This window comes from Patagioenas fasciata, chromosome 12 (assembly GCF_037038585.1).
Source record: "Patagioenas fasciata isolate bPatFas1 chromosome 12, bPatFas1.hap1, whole genome shotgun sequence".
NCBI classification, from domain to species: Eukaryota; Metazoa; Chordata; class Aves; order Columbiformes; family Columbidae; genus Patagioenas; species Patagioenas fasciata.
The window spans coordinates 19532738-19552972 of record NC_092531.1 but is presented as its reverse complement, the minus strand read 5'-3'; the positions used below and the strand labels follow the sequence as shown (position 1 = coordinate 19552972).

The following is a 20235-nucleotide window of genomic DNA, read 5'->3' as shown; positions in this document are numbered from 1 at the left end:
ACGCCATCTCTGAGGGCTGCTTGGAAACTTAGGGGATGAGAGGAACAAATGCAGAGAGAAGGGTTTGCATTAACTTGAGGAACTCAGTACAGCAGTGTCGGAAAACAAATAATTCTGTTAACTTGGGGTGCACTCACAGTACCCATATGGCACATGGTCTTGCTGTTTGGGACCAGGTGAGATTGCCTGCTGTGTTACATTAAAACAAACACCTGGCACTCGAGGCTGAAATGGTAAATTAACTGCCGTGATGCTTGCCATTGTTTCATTGTTATATGTTGTTGGGTGCCACAGACAAGAAGTGCATAAAGGTTGGTAGCCTTGTCCAGAAGCATCCAGCACCAGACTGTAGGTTACCAGGCTAGATGAATTGTTGCTCTGCAATGAGCTGGCACTATCTATGTAATGATAAAGGAAATGAAAAGCTTCTGAAGCATTCTCCCCATCGGACAGGCTGCTCTGATCCCCTTGCTTTCCTCCCATCTTCTTTTCCGGCTTCTGTTCTTTCTTCTCTCTCGCCTATCTGATGTATCTGTCCGCTAGAACTTGCTGTGCCCCTATTGAAAATCTATTCTGTTTTGTTACTTACTTGTCCTGTTTTTCACCCTGGTTCATTAGGGATTCCCAGTGTTGTGGGGTTTTTTTTCCTCCTCTCTTTTCTGTACATTGTATGGAAATTAGATGGTTGCTGGCTGCTTATCTCCAAGCCCTGGCATCTGAGTTTGTTGCTGTAGTTCCTCCAAGGAAGTACTGCCAAGCAGTGCAGCGGCAGAGACGGCAACAGGGTCAGAGGAGTTCTGCAGAAACAGCAAGCAGCTTGTTTCACACAGCATTTCAGAAATTATAGTGCACAAGGTAACTAGCGAGGAGCAGAGCACCCTACATCCCAGGGAGCAAAGGATGGGTCCTGCAATCTGCTGCCCTCTGATACGTGTTAGTCCCAGGCTGTTCATGGATAAGTTCCCACATCAGCTGTGGTGCGGGGTTGCACAGAGCAAAGGTGGGACCCTGCTATATTAAGAGGTAATTATGAAGTAGGTCAAACTGACCTTTTCTCTTGCTTGCCCTCTCCCACCCGCTTCTTTTCCCTGGTTGCATCTCCAAAGTGGTTTGGGTTTGAGGAGCTTCTTCATCCCAGGCACAGCAAGAGGCCAAACACCGTTCATTTTACACCCTAAGCTCTTGGCAGAGGAGCCTGGCACAGATAACACTTCATCCCCGTGTGTTGCCGTGGTACCAGGGGTGGTCAACACGATGCTCTGGCCTGGCTGGAGTGTGTTGTTGGGGAGAGGTGGAAGAGCTGAGTGTCTGATCTGCAGCAGTTATGGGGATAACAGGTTTTCGGCTTTGAGGACCACATGAGAGCAGCATCCTTTGCAAACAGCACCTGTAGGTAAAGGAGACTGTGTGACAGCAAATGTATATAACAAGATGTGCAGCAGGGTGTAGAGAAAGATGGCCTTCCAAAGTTTTCCAGGAGCACTCTGTGTGTGCGGCAGGGAACAGCTCCCCTCCATGCGAGGTTTGGGCGATACTGGATTTTTGTGCAGCTCTTTCCCAGGCCAAGAATATTTGGCTGATGGACCATGTGGCTCAGCATCCTCCTCCACACCCCCACAGACCACCCTCGCTTTGGCCACTACAGCCCAAGCATTAAGGAAAGCAAAGAGCTGGCCAGGTGTCCCCTGGCAGGCTCACAGCACCAAGGGGGGCTGGGAAATGCAGGCAGGTGCAACTCTTTTCTTCTTTTTCCTTGGCATCAAAACACCCTCTAATTATTGTGAGGAGCGAACAGCTTGCCCACTTTTACACATACCCTGCCCCCTGCCTGCAATTTGGATTGTCTTTGGAAGAATATGCCTCAAATGGGTGGGAGCAGGGGGGAGAACGTTTTTCTCTCACCTACAAATACTGAGAAATTGCAGAAGGAAAGAACAAAGTGTTCATTGGGTACAAAGTAAGAATATAATATTACTGGCAAAAGGACAAAAAAAATAAAAATAACATCATGCTGTTTCCCTGGACAATAAGTTCTCAGCATCACAGGTGAAGGGAGGCAGGAGCCGAGGGCGGCACGAGCTGTTCTGCCTGCCAGGGGCTTCTGAGAAAGATGTTTGCTCCTTAAGCAGTCCCGTCTTGCTCCTCCGGATATTCTTATACCACCTCCTGCAGACGCGAGATACTGAAACAAAGAGGTGTCAGGGCAAGGATGAAAATTCAGCAGTTTCTTGCTTGTGACGCTGTGTCGCTCTCATTAGCCCGTTCCTCCCAGCCAGCAGCCACCCCTGCGCGGGGGTTTTCATCCCTGTCGTTTTATATACGTGTCACCTATACACGCGTCTCCGGAATTGCGGTGCTGCGGGGTGTCAGCGGGCGGGCAGGCGTGCTCATCCCGCTCGCCTCGGCTGGCTCCTCGCGCTCACCGGTGCGTGCTGCCGTGATGAGGCATTGCCGTTGCGAATGGTCTTGGCACTTTGTTTCCGAACAACCACCTGGTTCCGGGCTGCTGAACTTTTCCTGCAGCCCGGTGGCGCCTGCGTTTCCCTCCATCCCTCCTGCTCCCGCTCTTTGTTTCCCTGGAAGGAAACAAAAGACATATTCACGTCAATCTAGGGGAGCACTAATGCAATCGCAGCCATTTCTTCATCCACCCCAGGATAGGGGAGCGAGCCAGACCTCTCGCCGTGGAGGAAAACAAAGGACTCGGCATCGAGTGGAATAATTATTGCCGGCGATGAGGAGGGAAATTCTGCTCCTTGGTGGCAGTTTAAAGGGACTCTTTGTTATTATGCATCTGCTGTAGCAGTTCTGCAGGGGTCCGGCTGTGTCCTGATTGTCTGTAGAGGGAGCTGGTGACCCACTGCCACCAGGTGACTTCTCAAATTAGCGTGAGCCATCTTAGGGAGCACTTGACACTTGGTAAGGGGTTGGACTTAATATGAGTCAACCTTTCTTCTGCTAGTCCAGGCCATATGCCTTTCCATCCTGATTACAAGAGGAATTATATTCTGCGCTTTTTAAGTGACGAATGGGAGTATCTATTATTGCTCGCCTGCCTAGAAGCGTGTCAGTAAAATGCCACTTTTTCCACATGTGCCCTTTTCTAATGCCTGCCATTCAGAGGCTCAGGAATGTCACAAAGAGATTTCGTGTCCTTTATGGTGGCTGATGTGCTTGCTCTGAGTGGTCTGTAGTTGTAACACTTTTTGTCAAGCCTGGTCCATAAAGTATAAATGTCCTGCTGTGATTTACCGTGCCTGACCCAGAGTCAGTCTAACACTTGCTCTCCACCAGAAAGTTTTGCTGAAAAAAAGAGCTATATTCTACCAACATACACTTTTGTGCACTCAGTCAGTGGGTGCACATGAGCAAACAATTATCTGTGTTGGTCTGTTGGAGTAAAACCTCTCTGCAGGACAGAATCCCACAGGCACCCTGTACCTAGTCGTGTAAATGGAGCCAGTGGAGAGACCCTTGTACTCGTTGGGTATGGCAGGACTCTAACAAAAGCCCCGTGACGCATTGCGGTGGAAAATAAAAGCAATGTTGGAGTACTGGAGCACTGATTTGAGTAAGAAAATACTCAGTATAGGCTTTGATTGCGACTCTTCTGACGATAACTTGAGCTCAAGCAAACAATTTTAGGTTGGCTGCAGAGCTCCCCTTCCTCTGTGTAAAGCACTCCCATGTCCTGCTGCCTGCCAGGGGCTGTGGGGGCAGCCACCAAGATGTGTCCAACCCCCTGTGGTGCCCAGAGCAAGCTAAAGGAGCTGAATCTCCATGGCTTGTTCCCTTAAGCTGAGCTCAGAGGGAATGGCAGGAGCAGTGGTACCTGCAGGGAGCTGGTGTCTGGCAGGAGGGCTGGGAGCAGCGGGATGGAAAGCACTGAACAATCCAGTGGAACAACAGAAAAAAAACCAGTTCTGTGATGTACCCGGTCCCTCTAAGGGCTTCCCGGTATGGCTGGTGAAAACTTGCTCTTTGGTCAAGTCCTGATAGTCAGCAGTTTGTAAGAGGGAATTTCTGAGCTAACCAGGGAGGAGGAAGGTGCATTTCATCAGTTAGTGCTTCTTGGGTGCAGTGTGCCCAAAGCCATGGCCAGTCCCACCCCCAGAGCAGTGAAAAGAGCAAAGCAGCTCCAGCAAGTCCTCCAAGTTTCCCTTTTGTCCAGGTGGGCTTTTTATTTCCCATCTCTAAACCCACAAATGCACTATTCCAGTCTGGAAAGCAAAGGAAGCCTTTTTTCCTCCCTGCGGAGAACAAGGAGTTGCAAATGTCGGTTCATTTAGCGAAGGCTTGTTGAGCAGCTAACGGTGAGGTTAAGTGATTTGGCCATCAGCAGTTCGGTGCCCGCTCCGCCGTGCTGCTGCCGTACTCGTGGGCAGAGAGCAGAGCCCTGGGACCGTGGCCAGCAGTGACACAGCAGGTCCCGCTGCCACCACGAGCCGTCCTGGCTCCTCACGGACGTGGATAAAGGGGTCAGGTTTTTTTCTTATATTTTCTGCAGCCGCCGTGGTTATTCTGCTTAGAGATCTGTTCATCGGTGCCTGCTTGCATGCCAGATGTGCTTGCTGTTGGTTTTCTAGGAGAGCATTCAACAGGAGATTCTTTATCTTTCCTTGGGCTTTCAGGCTGCAGGTATTGTGTTTTTTCATCCCTGAGACCAGCACTACTTAAATACATCTGCAGGTACGATTGCTATAAAAACCAGTTGTTCCAAAGACAGACTTCCTCTAATTGCCTCCATCATTTGTTTTCTGTGAGCCTGGGTCATCCTTAGCAGTAAGAAATAAGCCCAAACTACAGTATGAGGCAATAATTATTTTGCCATTTCTCTGTTTTCCATCCCCAGTTGCCTCTGGTAACAAGGGAGTTTCCTGACACAGTGAATTCACTGTGGGAATGGAATTTCAGGTGTCCTTCAGTGAACGCCACAGCAGAGCAGGCTGATGGCAGCAGCTCTGCCCCTCGCGATGCAATAGCAAAAGATAAAAAGCATCTTTACAGCTCCTTGTTCTTTGCGTTCCCACCGTAAATCTAAACAAATCCTTGTCTGGGCTGAGCAGCAGCCTTGGTGGTGGTGGTAGCCTTGGGAGATGCATCCTCATCAACAGCAGCACGCTGACTCCGATCGGGAAGCGAAAGGGCTGATGTGGGGAGATGGGCGCAGTGCTCCCCAAAACCCCATGGGGCAGTGGTGACGGAGCGGGGTGGGAGCAGGACGATGAGCTGGGACAGCAGCACGTGATAAGGGTGCTCGGTGCGTGGGCGGTGGGGCCAAAACGGTCCTCCTGAAGTGACAGGTGCTGCCACAGCACAAATGCCATGTCCTGTTCACCAGGTAACCCCGTTAGGAGGAGTCCCTGCACCAGCCCAGGGGTGACCAGCACTCCTGGAGGTGACACGACAAGGCAGAAACACCATCAGCTTTCGGGATGCTCCCCTTTGCCAGGTGTTCAGCAGCCTCATCACCCTGGTCCCACTAACTCTGCTGGCCCCACTATTGACTATTCTGAGGTCCCTTGTTTGCACAACGTTGGATTCATCAAGCTGGCTGCTTGTGCACCAGGTCAGCTCTTTCCAAATTTAAGCGCTGCACTTTCTCATTGCTACTGCAAATAAAGTCCTTGTTGTTGCATACAGAAATCCACTGGGAACATCAAAAACAAACTCAAAACCAAACCAAAACAAGAAACCAGGCTGGCCATCTGCATGCTGAGCACACCATCCCTTCCCATCCAGCAGTCTCTACAGGCAGGGCTGCTTTTAAAAGCACATGTTGTCACAGCCACAGCACAGTTTTGAAGTGTTCTCTCAAGGCCTCCCTCAATCAAACAGCATCATAGTGGGCTCCAGGTATCGCCTGTGTGTCTGGCAGCTCCAAATTGAAGGATGATTCTTCCGTTGTGACCTGTCACCTCCCAGCCCAGGCTTTACCAGCGTCCTCAGGAATATAATTCAGCTCTCAACCAGCAGCTACAACAGAGGACATGTTTCCCCTGTGAGGTTAAGCATCATCCTGAGGCATCTCCAGCACTTTTTGAGACACCCAGAAGCACACTTGACTGTCAACCAGCAGCTGCTCAGGTGGTATTTAAACTTCTTGCTGCCGCCTGGATTTTCACTGTGTAGCTCTGTGAGCCAAGGAGAAGAGAGGAGGCCAAGCTTTGAAACCGCTACTGGCTTTTCAATATTTGGCATCTGGACATTGTAATCTGGGGACTAAGTCCTTGCAAAGGTCCTCGTACAGCTCCATGGCTGCTGAGTGCCTGTGATGGTGGGCAAATAACTCAGGTTGTGGGGTACAGCTCCCATCCAGGTGCTCCCAACCCTCATTGTGTAGGCACATGGTTTTATTTTGAGGATGCTCGTACAGAAGAACCACACCAGGAGGATGTAATTGCCCGGGAGAGGTCCTCAGCATCCACGTCAACAGGGGAAGAAGAATTCACACGAGACCATGAGTATTCCAAGGGGCTGCACAGAGCACTGGGAAAAACAGGCAAGAGATGGGTGTGGGAGGATGAGCCTGAGGACCCACAGCCCTTCAGACACCCAATCTTTTCATGTTGCACCGTTCCCATTTCCCAAGGTACGTGGCATCCAAGATGCTGCAGGAGCCACTGGGATTTCTGCCTTTTGGGACACGAATGCTTGGGATGACAGAATCCGCTGCAAGACTGATGCTCTGCTATTTGTACTCCCTGATAGCTCTGCTCTGTTGGCAGAAAAAAATTATTTCAGGAAAAATATATAGTGTAGACATGTTTTTTAAGCAATGAAGCCTTTGTCTCAGCTACTTTCTAGGTCTTTGCTGGGCTCTTGATGTTTTTTCCTTCTCCCTTCCCAGAAGGGGAATAGACACACAAGCCCCAGTCCCAAGCCCCTCACTGCATCCTTTTTGCCACCTTCAATGCCTTTTATTTGCTGGCTGTTTCATTAACACAGCCAAAGAAACTGAACCAATGCCAGAAATAAACTTGTAATGAAAGACCTGAGATGAAGGAAAGAATAAGGCCCTGCCAGTCTGCAGGATGGGAGAGGTGAAGTGCGTGACATTTGAGCCCTGCACGCACATGAGTATTTTGTCTTTAGAGCCATAGTAAAACAAGAGCATCACGGGGTGATGGAGTCAGGCCACGCTGACGTTATGGTGAACGCATGTGGATGTGAGACCTGACACTCTGCAGGCACAAGAGAGATTTTTCTGTCTCAGGGAAAGCACATGCTGGCTTGGGAACAGAACATGAAAGTCCTGGACTGTGGCTCCCTCACGGGCAGCAGGAACCATCGGGCTGCTCCGAGCATCCTCCTGCCTCTCGCAGGTCCTTCAGGGCAGGTAGCTCAAGGCAGGGACAGGGGTTTGGTTACCCCAGTGCAGACTGATCCCCAAGCAGCATCCTGGTGGCAGGCTGCCACCAGCATCCCTCGTGTTCCCTCGACTCCTTTAGTCTTCGAAGCTTTCTGTTCCTGCTAATTCTTCACTGCTTTTGTCACATAAACATTTCAGCCTAATTCGCCTATTCCCTGTTAAGCAATAGGCATCTCTGTTTTGCAGACTCATGTGTCTTGATTCCTGCGTCCTCAGCGTACGCTTGCAATGATGATGCAGTGATTTGCAACCAGGCAGAAATCTCAGGGTCATACCCTGCTCTCATTTACGCGGGAGCTGATGTGGAGCCACGGTTACCACCCAACAGGTAGGGATGCTGAGCACCTCTGACCTTCCCATCTTGTTGTGGCCCCTGGGAAGGAGCCTGCAGGATGGGCGATGTGATGGTTGTGGGGTTGTGGCATGGGAGGAGGTGACCAAATTAGCAAGGCTGGTTTGCATGAACCTGACAGATCTGCCTCTCCCTGTGGTGGGTAAGAGCAAGCACCATAAACAAGAGCAGTGCCGTCGGCTGACACTTTTACACCGAGACTCCTTGGCTTGCTGGAAGATGCTACACCACGAGCCTGGCTGCACAAACACTGCTCTTGTGGCTTGCATACTGGTGCTGCATTGGGATCCCAGCTGATGCAAGGTGATTTTTCCTGAAAGCCATGATATGGGCACGCTCTCCCAAATGTGGTCGTATGACTCGATCGAAAGAATGGAACATAGAGCAGTAAAAATAGCACCTGATATTTAGGAAGTTTTTGACACTTAGGCTGCCAAGCTGTGACAATATGAACAAGTGAGATTTTAAACACATCGAAGTGCAATTTCAAACATCTCATCAAGATGTATTACAGGATCTTTCATCCTAGCAGACAAACGCTTTAGAAATGTCTTCCAAACTAATCCCTACGGAGAGAACCTTGCTCACTGGGAAAGTGCGGGTATGCGGGGCTACCCAGTGGCCACCACTTCTCTTAGTGGCGATCTCCTCCACATCCTGGGATGAAAACCTCAAAAGCAACTGGTGAAATGTCACAGGGAACGATCTGCAAGTGTCAGATATCCTTGCTCATCCCGGCATATTATGAAATGTGGTACAGGGAGGCAAGATGAGAAATGGGCTGGTGAGAGCTGTGTTTCTGCATGAGGGAAGACCAGTGTTGGGGAGGGTGCATGATGTTGTGTTCAGGAACCTGATCTTTCGGGTCAAAAATGCATCTCTAATTCTGTCACTTCTAACCTGACCTTGGCTTTTGTTTCTAATTTGTGAGTTGACCTAGTACATGTCAGGCTAGCCAGCAGTGATGCCTTTCTGTATTTTGTCTTTTCTGTGATAACAGAGCATTTTATGGATAGGGGTGGGATTTGACCTAAACCCCTCAGAAACCACTTGAGTGTCTAGTGAGAAGCTCGGGACTTGCCGATGAATTTGCCCTTCTCCCATCTTTTTAGTGACATCCTGATGTGCAGATGGAGACCAGGGTACGGTGCCTGGGTAATCCCGGTTTCCAGCCTCTGGGCTCGGTTCCTGCTCAGTTTGGGCCCCCGGGACACCCTGTGGGACAGGCTGGACAGGTTGGTGCTCAGAAACCAATTATTTTTCTTTCTCAGACAACTTGGAAATGTTACAATTTTTCCCCAAAAAGCCCTGGAATCACATTTGCTGCTCTGCTGGTCTCAACGCAAACCCTGAATTTCAGGGAAGAGGAGGGAGGGTTGAATGCTGTCTCCTGATCCACATTTCACGGCACTGGCTTGAGCGAATCCTGCCCCATCTCTGAGGAGTCGGGGAGCACAAGGCTGAGCTTAATGACTGTGCTGCTCTTAGTCAGCAAAATTAATTCACTCACTTAACAGGGCAGTCAGTGCATCCAAGCCCATCTCTAACAAGGCAGCATGCAGGTGCCAGCTAGTCCCTGACCTTGCTAGGTCTGGCTTGTGCCCATGAGTGCACACGGGATTATAGATCACTGTGAGCATCAGCAGGAACAAAATCTGTACCTCATTTGGGAGGAGGAGGATGATGTGCATGTTTGTATTTCATTTTCTGTGGCTCAGCAGTGTATCCCTTTTACCCAAAACTCTCAGTTACAGTGACTGGATCCATCTCAGCATCCTGCAGAGGGGCTGTGAGCACCCTGATCCATGTCCCCTCCCTTGCCTTGGGGGTACCCATGGGTTGTGAGGGCGGTGATTTTGGGAGGGTAGTCCCTGACCCAGCCTGGGATCACACTTGTGTGCTCTTCAGATAGAAAATACCAATTCTGGTCTTGAGAACAACATCAGAGCAACCCTTAAAAAGCAAAGTAAATATGGCTGCAAGTATTTTTTTTCTTTGTTAATAGATATAGACTGCCTTATTGGTACAGCCTGCAGCCATTTCAGGAGACCAATGGCACGTGCTTTTCAGGCCAGTAAGACCTTTTCAGATCAATTCCCATGTTTCTCTGGGTGATGTGTCCTACGCCTTCACACAGCGAGAGCCGTGCTCACCCTCAGCAAGTGAAAAGCAGCATTTTTCGGAGGATGGATCTGCTGTAAGCCCATAGCGCCTGCTACTGTCCTGGCTTGGGGGACTGTCATTTTTGGTGTTATGGGCCACACCACTTCACCTCTGCTGTCTCAGTCATAAAACAAAGATGATAAAATACGCCTAATGCAAAAGCAGGTTGTGAAAACTTAATTAGTAGGTGTTAATCATTTGAACTCCTCAGATAACAGTTGTAGCACTCTGAACTCTCTGAGGAGTTCAGATTAATAAATTCTGTTTAACAGTCCCCCGAAGGGTTATGGAGATGTTCTTATCTCTCTTTTATGTGAAGGCGGGAGAAGAGATGGACTTGGGGTTGCCCAATGTCAGGAAGAAGCAGAGGTTTTGTTCCACCAGAAATGGACTCCACAGATGTGGCTAAATGGGTGGTTTGGTACAGCTGAAATTTCTGACTCGTTCATGCTCCTCGTACCCACTTCCCATGTGTATTCTCTGCCACAGAGACTGGGGGGAAAGGAGGAATCAGAGGTGGGCATTGTGAAATACCCATGGAAAACCCATTTTTGAATTTGAGAATATGGATGCGTAAAGCCGGCTTTTAGAGATCCGCTCGCCCAAAGAGTCTGTGTGACCTACTTGTTCAGTCAAAGCAGCTTTGATTTCACGTATCAAAATTGCTCGAAGCAAGGCCGAACTGTACCTAGCAACAATTAAGAGAATCATTTAAGAAGTGGGAAACAATGAAAAATAAAGCAAAACCCCTAAACAGCCCATTCATAGCGGGTGAATAGAAAAGTCTTTGCAGACCTGATTTGTCAGAAATTATTCATACAAGAAAATTTGGACCTGAACCATAATTTTTCTTTTTTATCCTCTGATACATGAATCAGTGTCACTTTACATCTGAGTAGAGAATGTTTTGACCTATATAATATCTTAGATAGTCAAAATTCAGCTTGAAAATCTCAAAGCAAAAATGAGAAAGGATGGCATAAGCCAATCATTTGGCATTAGCACATATAGATGTGACTTATCACTGGAAAACATCCCAACAGAAGTCAAAAGAGGAGCGTTTTGTAAATAATACGATTAGGAAGCAGGTTGGTACTTTGTGGAGCTGGCTATACAATGAAACTGATAACAACTAGATTAATAAAGCAATTCAATCTCAACATGGTGTAGTGCTAGAAAGCTTTTCAAAATCAATGCCTAACTGTACAATTTTAATCGAGGTTGGTCTTTGCCTTTTGAAGCCAAGAGATTTGAAACTCCAGGTCAGCAAGGTATAATAAAATGGGCTGACGTTATTTTTTAACATGTGCTTCGTAATTAGTTCCTTCCCTTTCTTAATGTTTTCCTCTTCCCAGGTGGGGGAAGTGAAGCGGTGCAGTGATATTGCCTTGTTTGTGTTGATAATGTGGTATGGCAGACCTTGGAAAATACCAAATTTGGCTAAAATCTGGGTGTTTTGAGCAGCTAGTTTGCTGGGCTGGTACCCAGCTGGGGTCTGAGCCGAGCAGGGGAGCTGGACAGGACAATACACCCCATGGAATCATATTCACAGCACTGTACAAAGGAAGGTTGTAGGGAAGGTGCCCAAAAGTTGCAGTGTAGGACACAAAGGGCCAAAAGGCCGATGGTTTTGAAGCCACAGGAGTATTTTAGGATTCATTAAACCAACTGAGACCTTCAGCCAAGTTTCATGTCCCATCTCCAGGCAATCTCTGTGTCTTGGAGAGAGAAACCAAGCCTGGTCCAGGGAGCAGTGTCTCTACCAGCATCTCAGGTGTCCACCAAGAGCATCTTGGATGCTGCTGGGCCAAATGCTGCCCTGCAGCAGTGGCTGTGGCCAGCAAAGCGCAGTGCCATGGAGCAAGGCATGGGAAGATGACTAGCAGAGTGCTGTTTGCTCCTCCACTGATGAGCCACCTCCTCTGTGCTCATATATGACAGCAGAACACTTTGTGCTCTGTTTGTGTTACAATATTTTGCGAACTTTTGCTTTTCACAGTGCTTAGGGGAGAATGAATAACCCCTGAAACAAACCTTGAGGGGCTGCTCAGCAGGGGATCTGGGCAGATGAACCCCTTGTGCATCCCTGCACACTGTGAGCTGGGAGATGTGCTTTCAACTTGGCTTCCTCACGTCCAGCATCTCCAGCCCTGATGTTTGCCTTAATTTCAGGAGGAGACATGCACAGACCTGTCGCTGAGGGCATGTAAAACTAGATTGGATAAATGCATTTGAATAATATGTTGTGATGCTTCGAATCAGTCCTGCCGTAGCTGCAAAACATGGATGAGCTGAGAGCTAACAGGTCTTCTCCACTTCCTAATATCTCTGATTTTTTTTTCCCCCTTTTGCAGAGATCGTGAACCAGCACTTATTCAGGGAGCAGCATTTCTTTTTCTAAGCTCTTAATCCAGTCCCTGTATCTGTCTTACAGCAAGTGTGAAGGAGTGTGAATCCCATTTGGAAGGCTCCTTCAGAGGAGATGTCTCGGCAAGGATGCGTGGTTTGCACGCTAATCCAGCCTGCTCCCACACCCCGCCGTGAACCCCATTAAAGCAGAGGCTTGTTAAATGCCAGTAGGCTCTAAGAATAAGCTAGTCCTGCTGTTCCCTTGATGCACCAAAAAATGAAAAAGCTTGCTGACTCTCAGGTTTGTCAGAGCAGAGTGTCGGAGCAAGAATGGCTCTGACTTGGCCGTGGATGGTCTCCAGCAGGAGGGAGGGACGGGACGACCATCATGGCATTTCCCAGGGTTTGATGTTAGGCAGTGCTGAGAGCTGTGCTCAGCCTAACGAAGGGATTTACATCACATCACACAAGTCTGAATATCTTTTTTGATGGCACCAAACAGTCACGCACTCTATTTCTTGTTCATTTATGTCTAATGCATTTGGGGTTTTTTCAGGGCTGGCAGAAATACGTGCTCCCGAGATACATTTTTCATTAAGGTGTTTATTTCTAAGTGACAATATTTCTGCTGGAAGAGGATTTGGTTCTCTTTGTGAGCGTGTTCATTTGGATCTCTGTGCAATGGAAACACTAAAACAGAGGAATGAATGTGTGTGTTTGACTGGGAACCCAGCTCCCACTAAGCATCACCAAATGGGCAACCGATTCTTTGTGACCCTTTTGAAAATAGCAACCTAAAGCAAGAAGGAGCTCTGCAGCCAACTAGGTGCAGGCCAATACTTGTGTGTATTTATGTTTAACTGAGGATTGACAGGTCGTGTGAGTGGCATTGGTTTCTGAAGGGGCTTCGTCCCACCTGTTCTTCATTATAGCATCATTCTAGCACTTGGTGCTGGAAACTTTGGCTCTTCATTCCCACAGGTCTCGCTCAGGCAGGTCTGGCACCCGTCCTTGTGCGGTGGTGTCAGGCCGTGGGAGTGACAAGGCTGTCACTTGAGGTCTCAGTGCCAGCATGCAAGTGACTGCGCTGTGTTGGCTTCATGGCATCAGGGGCTTCAGGGCACTCATGGGATCGAAGGGGGCTGGAAGGGGGCCCTGGGTCTGACCTGGGACTCTGGGAGCTGGGAGGAGCTGCATTGTGAGGATGAGGTCTTCACAAGTAGCCCAGGGGGCTGGTGGCTCAGCCTGGATAAAATAGAGATGTTGAGTGGTCTGAACTGAAAGGCCAAGATGAATACAGTGGTGGGAATCATTCAGATCATTCGGCTCAGTCCTCACCTGAGAAGGACACAGAGGTCCCTTGGCAACCTGGAGATGGAGGAGACCTCCTCTGTGCACTGCTGACACCTGACTCATGAAAATCAAAGTAGAGATGTATTTAATGCAACCTGTAGGCTGCGTGCTGCTTTGATGACAGAGACCAGATGCCTTTGATGGCTGGTTAGATGCGCAGGTATTATTAATTGGGTTGGTTAGGAGTTTTTTTTGCCAGAATGATTTTTACGGTCGCGGTAGGGCAGCAATGACGATGGATGTGAAAAGCCCTTGACAAACACCAGGATATCTCCCTTCTGGACAGGCTGGGATGCGAATGGTGCAGCGGTGTCTCCATTCGGAGCCCTTCAGAGCAGGATCTCTTGACTGTTGAACAATGCTTGGCAAAGAGGAGCTGGGTTTATAAATAATGCATTTCCTTTGTCTTGCAGGAGTTCTGGAGGCAGAGGTACAATCAGATCAGCTGTGAACAGCTTACATAGCAAATCTAATAGGTTTGTAAATTAGATTTTGTGTTCATTTGTTTTTGCTGTAAGGCAGCTATTAATCTGCTTCTCCTCTTCGCTGGATAGTGCTGTTCTTATTTAGCAAATGTATCTGTTTCTTTTCAGTTCTGCTTTGCATTTTCTTAATCGTTTCTCCCCCTTCTTCCCCCAGCACAGTGCAATAATCATTTGCAAATAACCAAGGATCTGCAAGTTGCGGTGATTGAGAGAATGAGAGAGAGTTACTTATTGTGAAAATAAGTCAGTGATAGAGTTGCTACTTTCATAGTTTTAGTATGTGCTATTATAAGAGCGATCGCTGTCTTTGACATCAGAATTTCATTCAGTTTTTGTCAGAATGCACTTCAGTAATGTTGCTCCATTGCAGTCATTTTGTGGCGTCACAGCTTCATTCAGTGTCTCTCTGTTACTTTTACAATAATTTCATGTCAACCCACCATTACCAAGTGACACAGTTGCAAAGCTAGAAAGGAAGAATGATGTCATCCTGTGATGTCATCACAAATGATCAAAACACAGAAAATGGCCAAAACGAACAAAAATCTTAGCAATTCCCAAGGTTTCTTTGCGCTATTCCTGTTATGATTTTTGACCCCTCATAAATAAGCTTTGCAAGACATGAGGTGATATGGCAAAATGCAAGATGCAAACAAATCCAGAGGTCTCAACTGGCAGCCTCTGGAGGGTTACTGTACACATACACACAAGGACAGTGCCAGCCAGCATTTTTAAACATATTTCCTTGCCTTTCTGCAGCACTACCTAGTGTGCACCACAGTGTGTCCTGGGAGCTCCTTCCCTGGGCTGGACATGTGCTGCTGGGAGCTGGATGTTACCCATGAGCCTGGGCCACCAGCTCTGCCCCATCTCTCGCTGTTTGCCCTGCTTGGGGTTTACATGCCTTTTATAAATGTATTTATTTACAAACCATTTCCCAGCTGGAAAAAAACCCTTTGCACTGAAGGGGGAGATTCCCTTTAGCTGATAGCGAGTGCTTCGGTTGTGTATTTTTCAGAGTGCTCTGAAGTGTGAAGGTTTTTTTGGGGCTGCAGACACACGCGCAGCTTCTTGATGAGATACTTGGGTATTCTCTTTGGAGGGCGGCTGGCTGGAATCAAATATTCAGAGGCTCCCTTAATTCATGCCATTTGATGTAAATGGCACTGAAGTGCTGGGGCTGATTTGCTGCTTAGTGCAGGGATTAAAAGCTGGGATCTCCCAGTGATCACTTCCAAACCACAGCATCTAGCTGTTGCCCATCCCCATGCTCATTTCTGGGTCTGGAGCAGCCGATACGGATGCTGAAATCCTCGTGCTGTCTTCTAAAATGGGAAAAAAGTTATCAGTGAGCCAGCCTCCCCCTGCTTGGTACGGGATGCTCGTAGCCCGATGTCACAAGCAGCACCCAGCAGCTCAGATAAATTGGTTTCTCCTTTGGCTGAAGTGAAGTTTGGATTTCTCTGATGAGGATTTTAACTCGCTGCAGGAGCTGAGCTGGCTCCACTTTGGGCTGCTCATGTGTGACCACAAGAGCCCATGTGGGACATGTCTCAGTGAATTTTTTGGGCTTCCCGGGGCTCTGGGGGGCCTTGTCTGTGAGCCTGCTTGTGTTTTTGTGTGCATGCATTTCAACAGCTAGATGTGTAAGATTATGCTTTCTGTAGAGCTGTGCCTGGCTGTAAGTCTGTGTTCGTGTAAGCGAGCAGGTATTTAAGGATTTGTGTCTGTCTGCTTGAGTGTGGCAGAATACAAACAGGCTTTCAGTTCTTGTTTAACTAATAACTACAATTTTGCTTTTCTGATGAAGTTTGAATTCCAGCAACCAGAGCCGAAGACAGTGATTAGAAGTGCCATTGGGATGCTAACGAATCCTGTCTCTCTCTCACCCTGTCTTTCTTTTCTCTAGAGCTGAAATAGTAATAAATGACTCTTCGTCTCCAGCTGTTGTTGACAGAAGTAATGAAAGCATTAAGCACAACATTAAACCAGCCTCATCCAAATGGAGACACAACCAGACACTCTCTTTGAAGATCAGGTACTGGTAATTACCTATAGGACAAGAGACAGATTTGGTCCTCTCCAGTGCAAGCTGGCAAATTGCCTCTGTATATCATCTAAAGAAGTCGAGAAAGAAATAAAAGGCTTATCTCCTGCTGAGCTAGGCTTCATATCTGTAAGCGATCGCTTGGAAATGAATTCCTGGCTGAACCAGCTGGCCTTGCAACGACAAAACAAGGAGCATTTGAGCCCTCATTTTCCTGGCCAAGTGCAACTGGTGTGCACTAGTGATGGGTCCTGAAGCGGGGAAGAAGTTTCTACCCAGGGTTTCTACCCCCCGCTAAAGGTGGGCTGGCTGTGCTAGTCTGCCCTGGGAAGGGATGGATGGAGAAGGAGCAGGCGTTACAGAGAGATCTGTTTGAAAGTTGTTCCTGGAGAGCATCAGTTGGCTGGGACTGTCCAAAGAGCAAGAGCAGGCAGGAAGCAAGGGTTGTCTTATGTGTGACCCAAATTATCTCTGTACCTCACCTAACGGGGCTGTTTTCTTCCCTGTCCTCAGGAAACAGATCCTGAAGTTCCTGGATGCAGAGAAGGACATTTCAGTGCTGAAGGGGACGCTGAAGCCAGGGGACATCATCCACTACGTCTTTGACAGGGACAGCACCATGAACGTCTCGCAGAACCTGTACGAGCTGCTGCCCCGCACCTCGCCCCTCAAGGGCAAGCAGTTCCCCACCTGCGCCATCGTGGGCAACTCGGGGGTCCTGCTCAGCAGTGGCTGCGGCCCTGAGATCGACGCCCACAGCTTCGTGATAAGGTAAGGGATGGGGAGATTTGGGGAGGTGGAAAGGAGCTGGAATCCCAGTCCATGTGGTGCAGCCTTGCAGCCCCATGTGCACACATAGAGTTCACCAATGTGAATGTCCTGCTGCGGACTCTTCTACCAACCACCAAGTCCTCGTAAATGCACCTCGTGTGTTCTCAGAGTGTGCTGTTAAACCTCCCAGGGCACTGTTAACCCCCAGCACTCCCAGATCCAAGCACTTCCTCCTCCACCACTCTCTGGATGAAGAACATTTTCCTAATATCCAATCTAAACCTCCCCTGGCACATCTTCCTGCCATTCCCTCGGGTCCTGTCACTGTTCTTAAGCACCAGGTGTGCCGCACCAAACTTGTGCATGCCAGGGTCTGATGCTCCCCTGTAACCACTCCGTCCCTAGCACCATGGTCACCACAGATGAACTGGCCCATGGACCTGCAGCAGCAGATTCTCATCCCCACTGGGGTACACACTGAATTCGCTAGAGAAGATGCTTGAAGTAGAGAGGAGGAGCGCATCTGCCCTCCCATTCCCCAGCACCCGTGTACCTCTGTTAGTTGAGGGGCTGTAGGTATCCGCCGATGATTTATGTATGTGCAGACATTTTCTTTCTGGCGAGTCTATTATGAAGACAGGGCAATCCATCAGCGGCTCACAGAGGCAGTCCCCGGTGTGATGTGGGAATGAGGATAATGCCCCCACTCAAGCCCAGCTGCTCTATCCATGGGGGATGGGGCATTATAATTTGCATCCTTATGTGTAACCAGAGTGAGCAAAGGGAAAAATTGCTTATTGCAGTTCTGGCAAAGTTTAAGGAGGCACTTTCATGTCAGGCAGCAAAGTTACAGAAAAAAAGCTTTTCTGGGTGTAAGAATTGGGATTTTGAGTAGCTTCTCCCCAACCATGTGCGCTATTGCAGGTCTGGGCATGGATGTGCTCTTCCCACTGTAGGTTATCTGAGCCACCACTTGAACTGCATCTTCCTGAGGAAGGTTTGCTCCATCCAGGCAGCCTTTTGATTAAAGTTGGCAATGACTGCAAGTGGGCTCTGTGTCCAGGATACAGCTTTGCCCTTCAGATCCAGTGTTTATTTTCAGTGAATAGATCAAAAGGGTCCTATCTGCCAGTAGCTGCATTTTCTTTATACCATTCCCTAAGTCTCCCCATCTGTAAAGCAGGGAAAACAGTAGCAATGGCTGATTATCGAGGCAGATGGTTAGGATTCAGTTCCTGCTAGTTAAATATTGTAACTTTCCTGCTCGTTAAATACTGTAAGTTCGCTGTAAAACACTGCAGGAGAGCACGCAGTGTGTGAACACACGGGTACCCTCTGGTTTTCACCGGACTGGGTGAGCATCTCTCTGCATCGCCCTGACAGCTGGTCCCCAGTGCCATTTTCCCAGTGCCACATGCATGGCACAGCCATGGCTTGAGAGCTGTGTATCCCCCCTCAAGGAGCTGTAACAAACCATATAACAAGGGTGATTTGCTGTCAGTTTATCCCGCAGCCTTCATGCCTGGCGCGGCACAGGAGCTCATGGCACAGAGCTCCCAGGGGACCACGTGAGCCTGTATCCACATGCACAGCCTGAGACACCAATTAATACTAGAGAAAGTGATGTTTTTTGAAGGTCACAGACTCCAGACAGCCAAACCCTACGGAGATCATATTCTGGCATCCACCTCCCACTGGTGTCATCATCACTGCTGATGTCACCAGGTCTGCTGTTAGCAGAGACTCACCAGGAGGAGAAAAGGGACTTGGCATAATATCACCCCAGCAAGGCTAGAATCAAGGCAAGAGCTTTCCTTGCTTGGGAAAGGCTGTTACATTTCAAATCTGCCATGGCAGCAAAGATGGGAGGTTTGTCGCTACATGATATTTTTGAACCGCACCAGAGGAGACACCGATCCCTACAAACCCACCCACCAGACAACAAAGTTATGTCCATTATTAGCGTTGCCCCAGAGCAATATGCATGCACATGCCAGCATGTCAAGGAATGATGGCCTTAAATTAGGATGGTTCATCATTACCAGGTCAGAGTCACTCTAATTTATTGCAGAGACTCATGCTCCCTCCTCCTTCTCTTCCCAAAAATGAGGGTGAATAGATACGTCTGTCACTGGCTCTGGCTTTTGGCATCAAACACCCCTCACGTTTGTCGCTGCCCTCTCTTATGTCCTATTTAAAGGGCTGTTTGATGTTTCCCCTCACAGGTGCAATCTGGCCCCTGTCCAGGAGTACTCACAGGACGTGGGCTTGAAGACAGACCTGGTGACTATGAACCCCTCAGTCATCCAACGGGCCTTCGAGGACCTGGTGAACGAGACGTGGAGGGAGAAGCTGCTGCAACGCCTCCACAGCCTCAACGGCAGCATCCTCTGGATCCCAGCATTCATGGCCAAGGGCGGCAAGGAGCGAGTGGAGTGGGTGAACGAGCTCATCCTGAAGCACCACATCAACGTCAGGACTGCCTACCCCTCGCTGCGCCTGCTGCACGCTGTCCGAGGGTGAGAATGTTTCTGGTGCGCTGGGAGCCAGGATTTCGTGGGTCTCCTGAGCTGGAGAGCGATGGATGGGTTTGTGCTAGAGGCGCAAGCTTTTTCTTTCTGCAGACCATGAGGACTCCAGAGGTGGTGGCGGGTCCCTAGATGAGACCTGGAGACCACCTCACAAGCAGGGGCTCCCCACTCTGCTCTTTGAGCTCTTTAACCATGTGATATAGCAAGCCTAAGCCTTCCAGTGCTTTCCTGGCTGTAAGCCTGTGTGTCACCGTAACTCCCAACCTGTGGTTAGAGCTTTCCTTGGAGAAACATCTGTGTGATGAGCTACCAGTGAGGTTTGTCACCTTGTGCTTGAGTGACACATGCAAGTCTCACACAGCTCTTTAGGTCAAGAAACTTGTGGTACCCTGAACGGGCTTCGCGGTGGCAGAGGACCAGGGTTGTACAGGTGTAGCCTGTAAGCTCCTGTGATGGTACTAGTTGCATTGCTCACTTTAATTGACCAGCCAAGACAAGGAGAGGACTGACGTGGTCTGGTCTTGCTGATCAGATAAATAGCACTAGATGGTGGTGAATGGTCTTACTGGAAGAGAAGGAAAAGGTCTTTCTGCTCTCTTGTTGCAACTGCAGGTGTGTGGGAGACACAGGTGTGTTGGGGATGGGGGATTATAAAAGAAAGAGATCTCTGGGGGTGAGACTTCCCTGTAAATGGGTTGGGGCTCTTGGTTTCTTTCTTTATTTCTATAGAGAGAGTCATCATTCATTTAGGGAGTTTAGGCTGGTGGTGGCTTACGCTGGAGATGGCTTAGTGGCAATAGTTGTCAGGGGAA

At 48.8% G+C, this 20235-nt stretch overlaps 1 protein-coding gene across 2 annotated transcripts in view; it reads left to right on the top strand.

Moving 5' to 3' along the window:
- ST8SIA2 (ST8 alpha-N-acetyl-neuraminide alpha-2,8-sialyltransferase 2) overlaps positions 1 to 20235 on the top strand; it is a 31983-nt gene that overhangs the window by 1098 nt on the left and 10650 nt on the right. Inside the window, exons 2-5 of one of the 2 annotated variants that reach the window (XM_065847473.2) lie at positions 14003 to 14065; positions 15984 to 16112; positions 16635 to 16892; positions 19118 to 19411. In XM_065847473.2, coding sequence (XP_065703545.1) covers positions 14003 to 14065; positions 15984 to 16112; positions 16635 to 16892; positions 19118 to 19411 — 744 coding nt within the window. The remainder of the gene's footprint in view (positions 1 to 14002; positions 14066 to 15983; positions 16113 to 16634; positions 16893 to 19117; positions 19412 to 20235) is intronic. The other variant, XM_071814004.1, reaches the window with a different exon arrangement.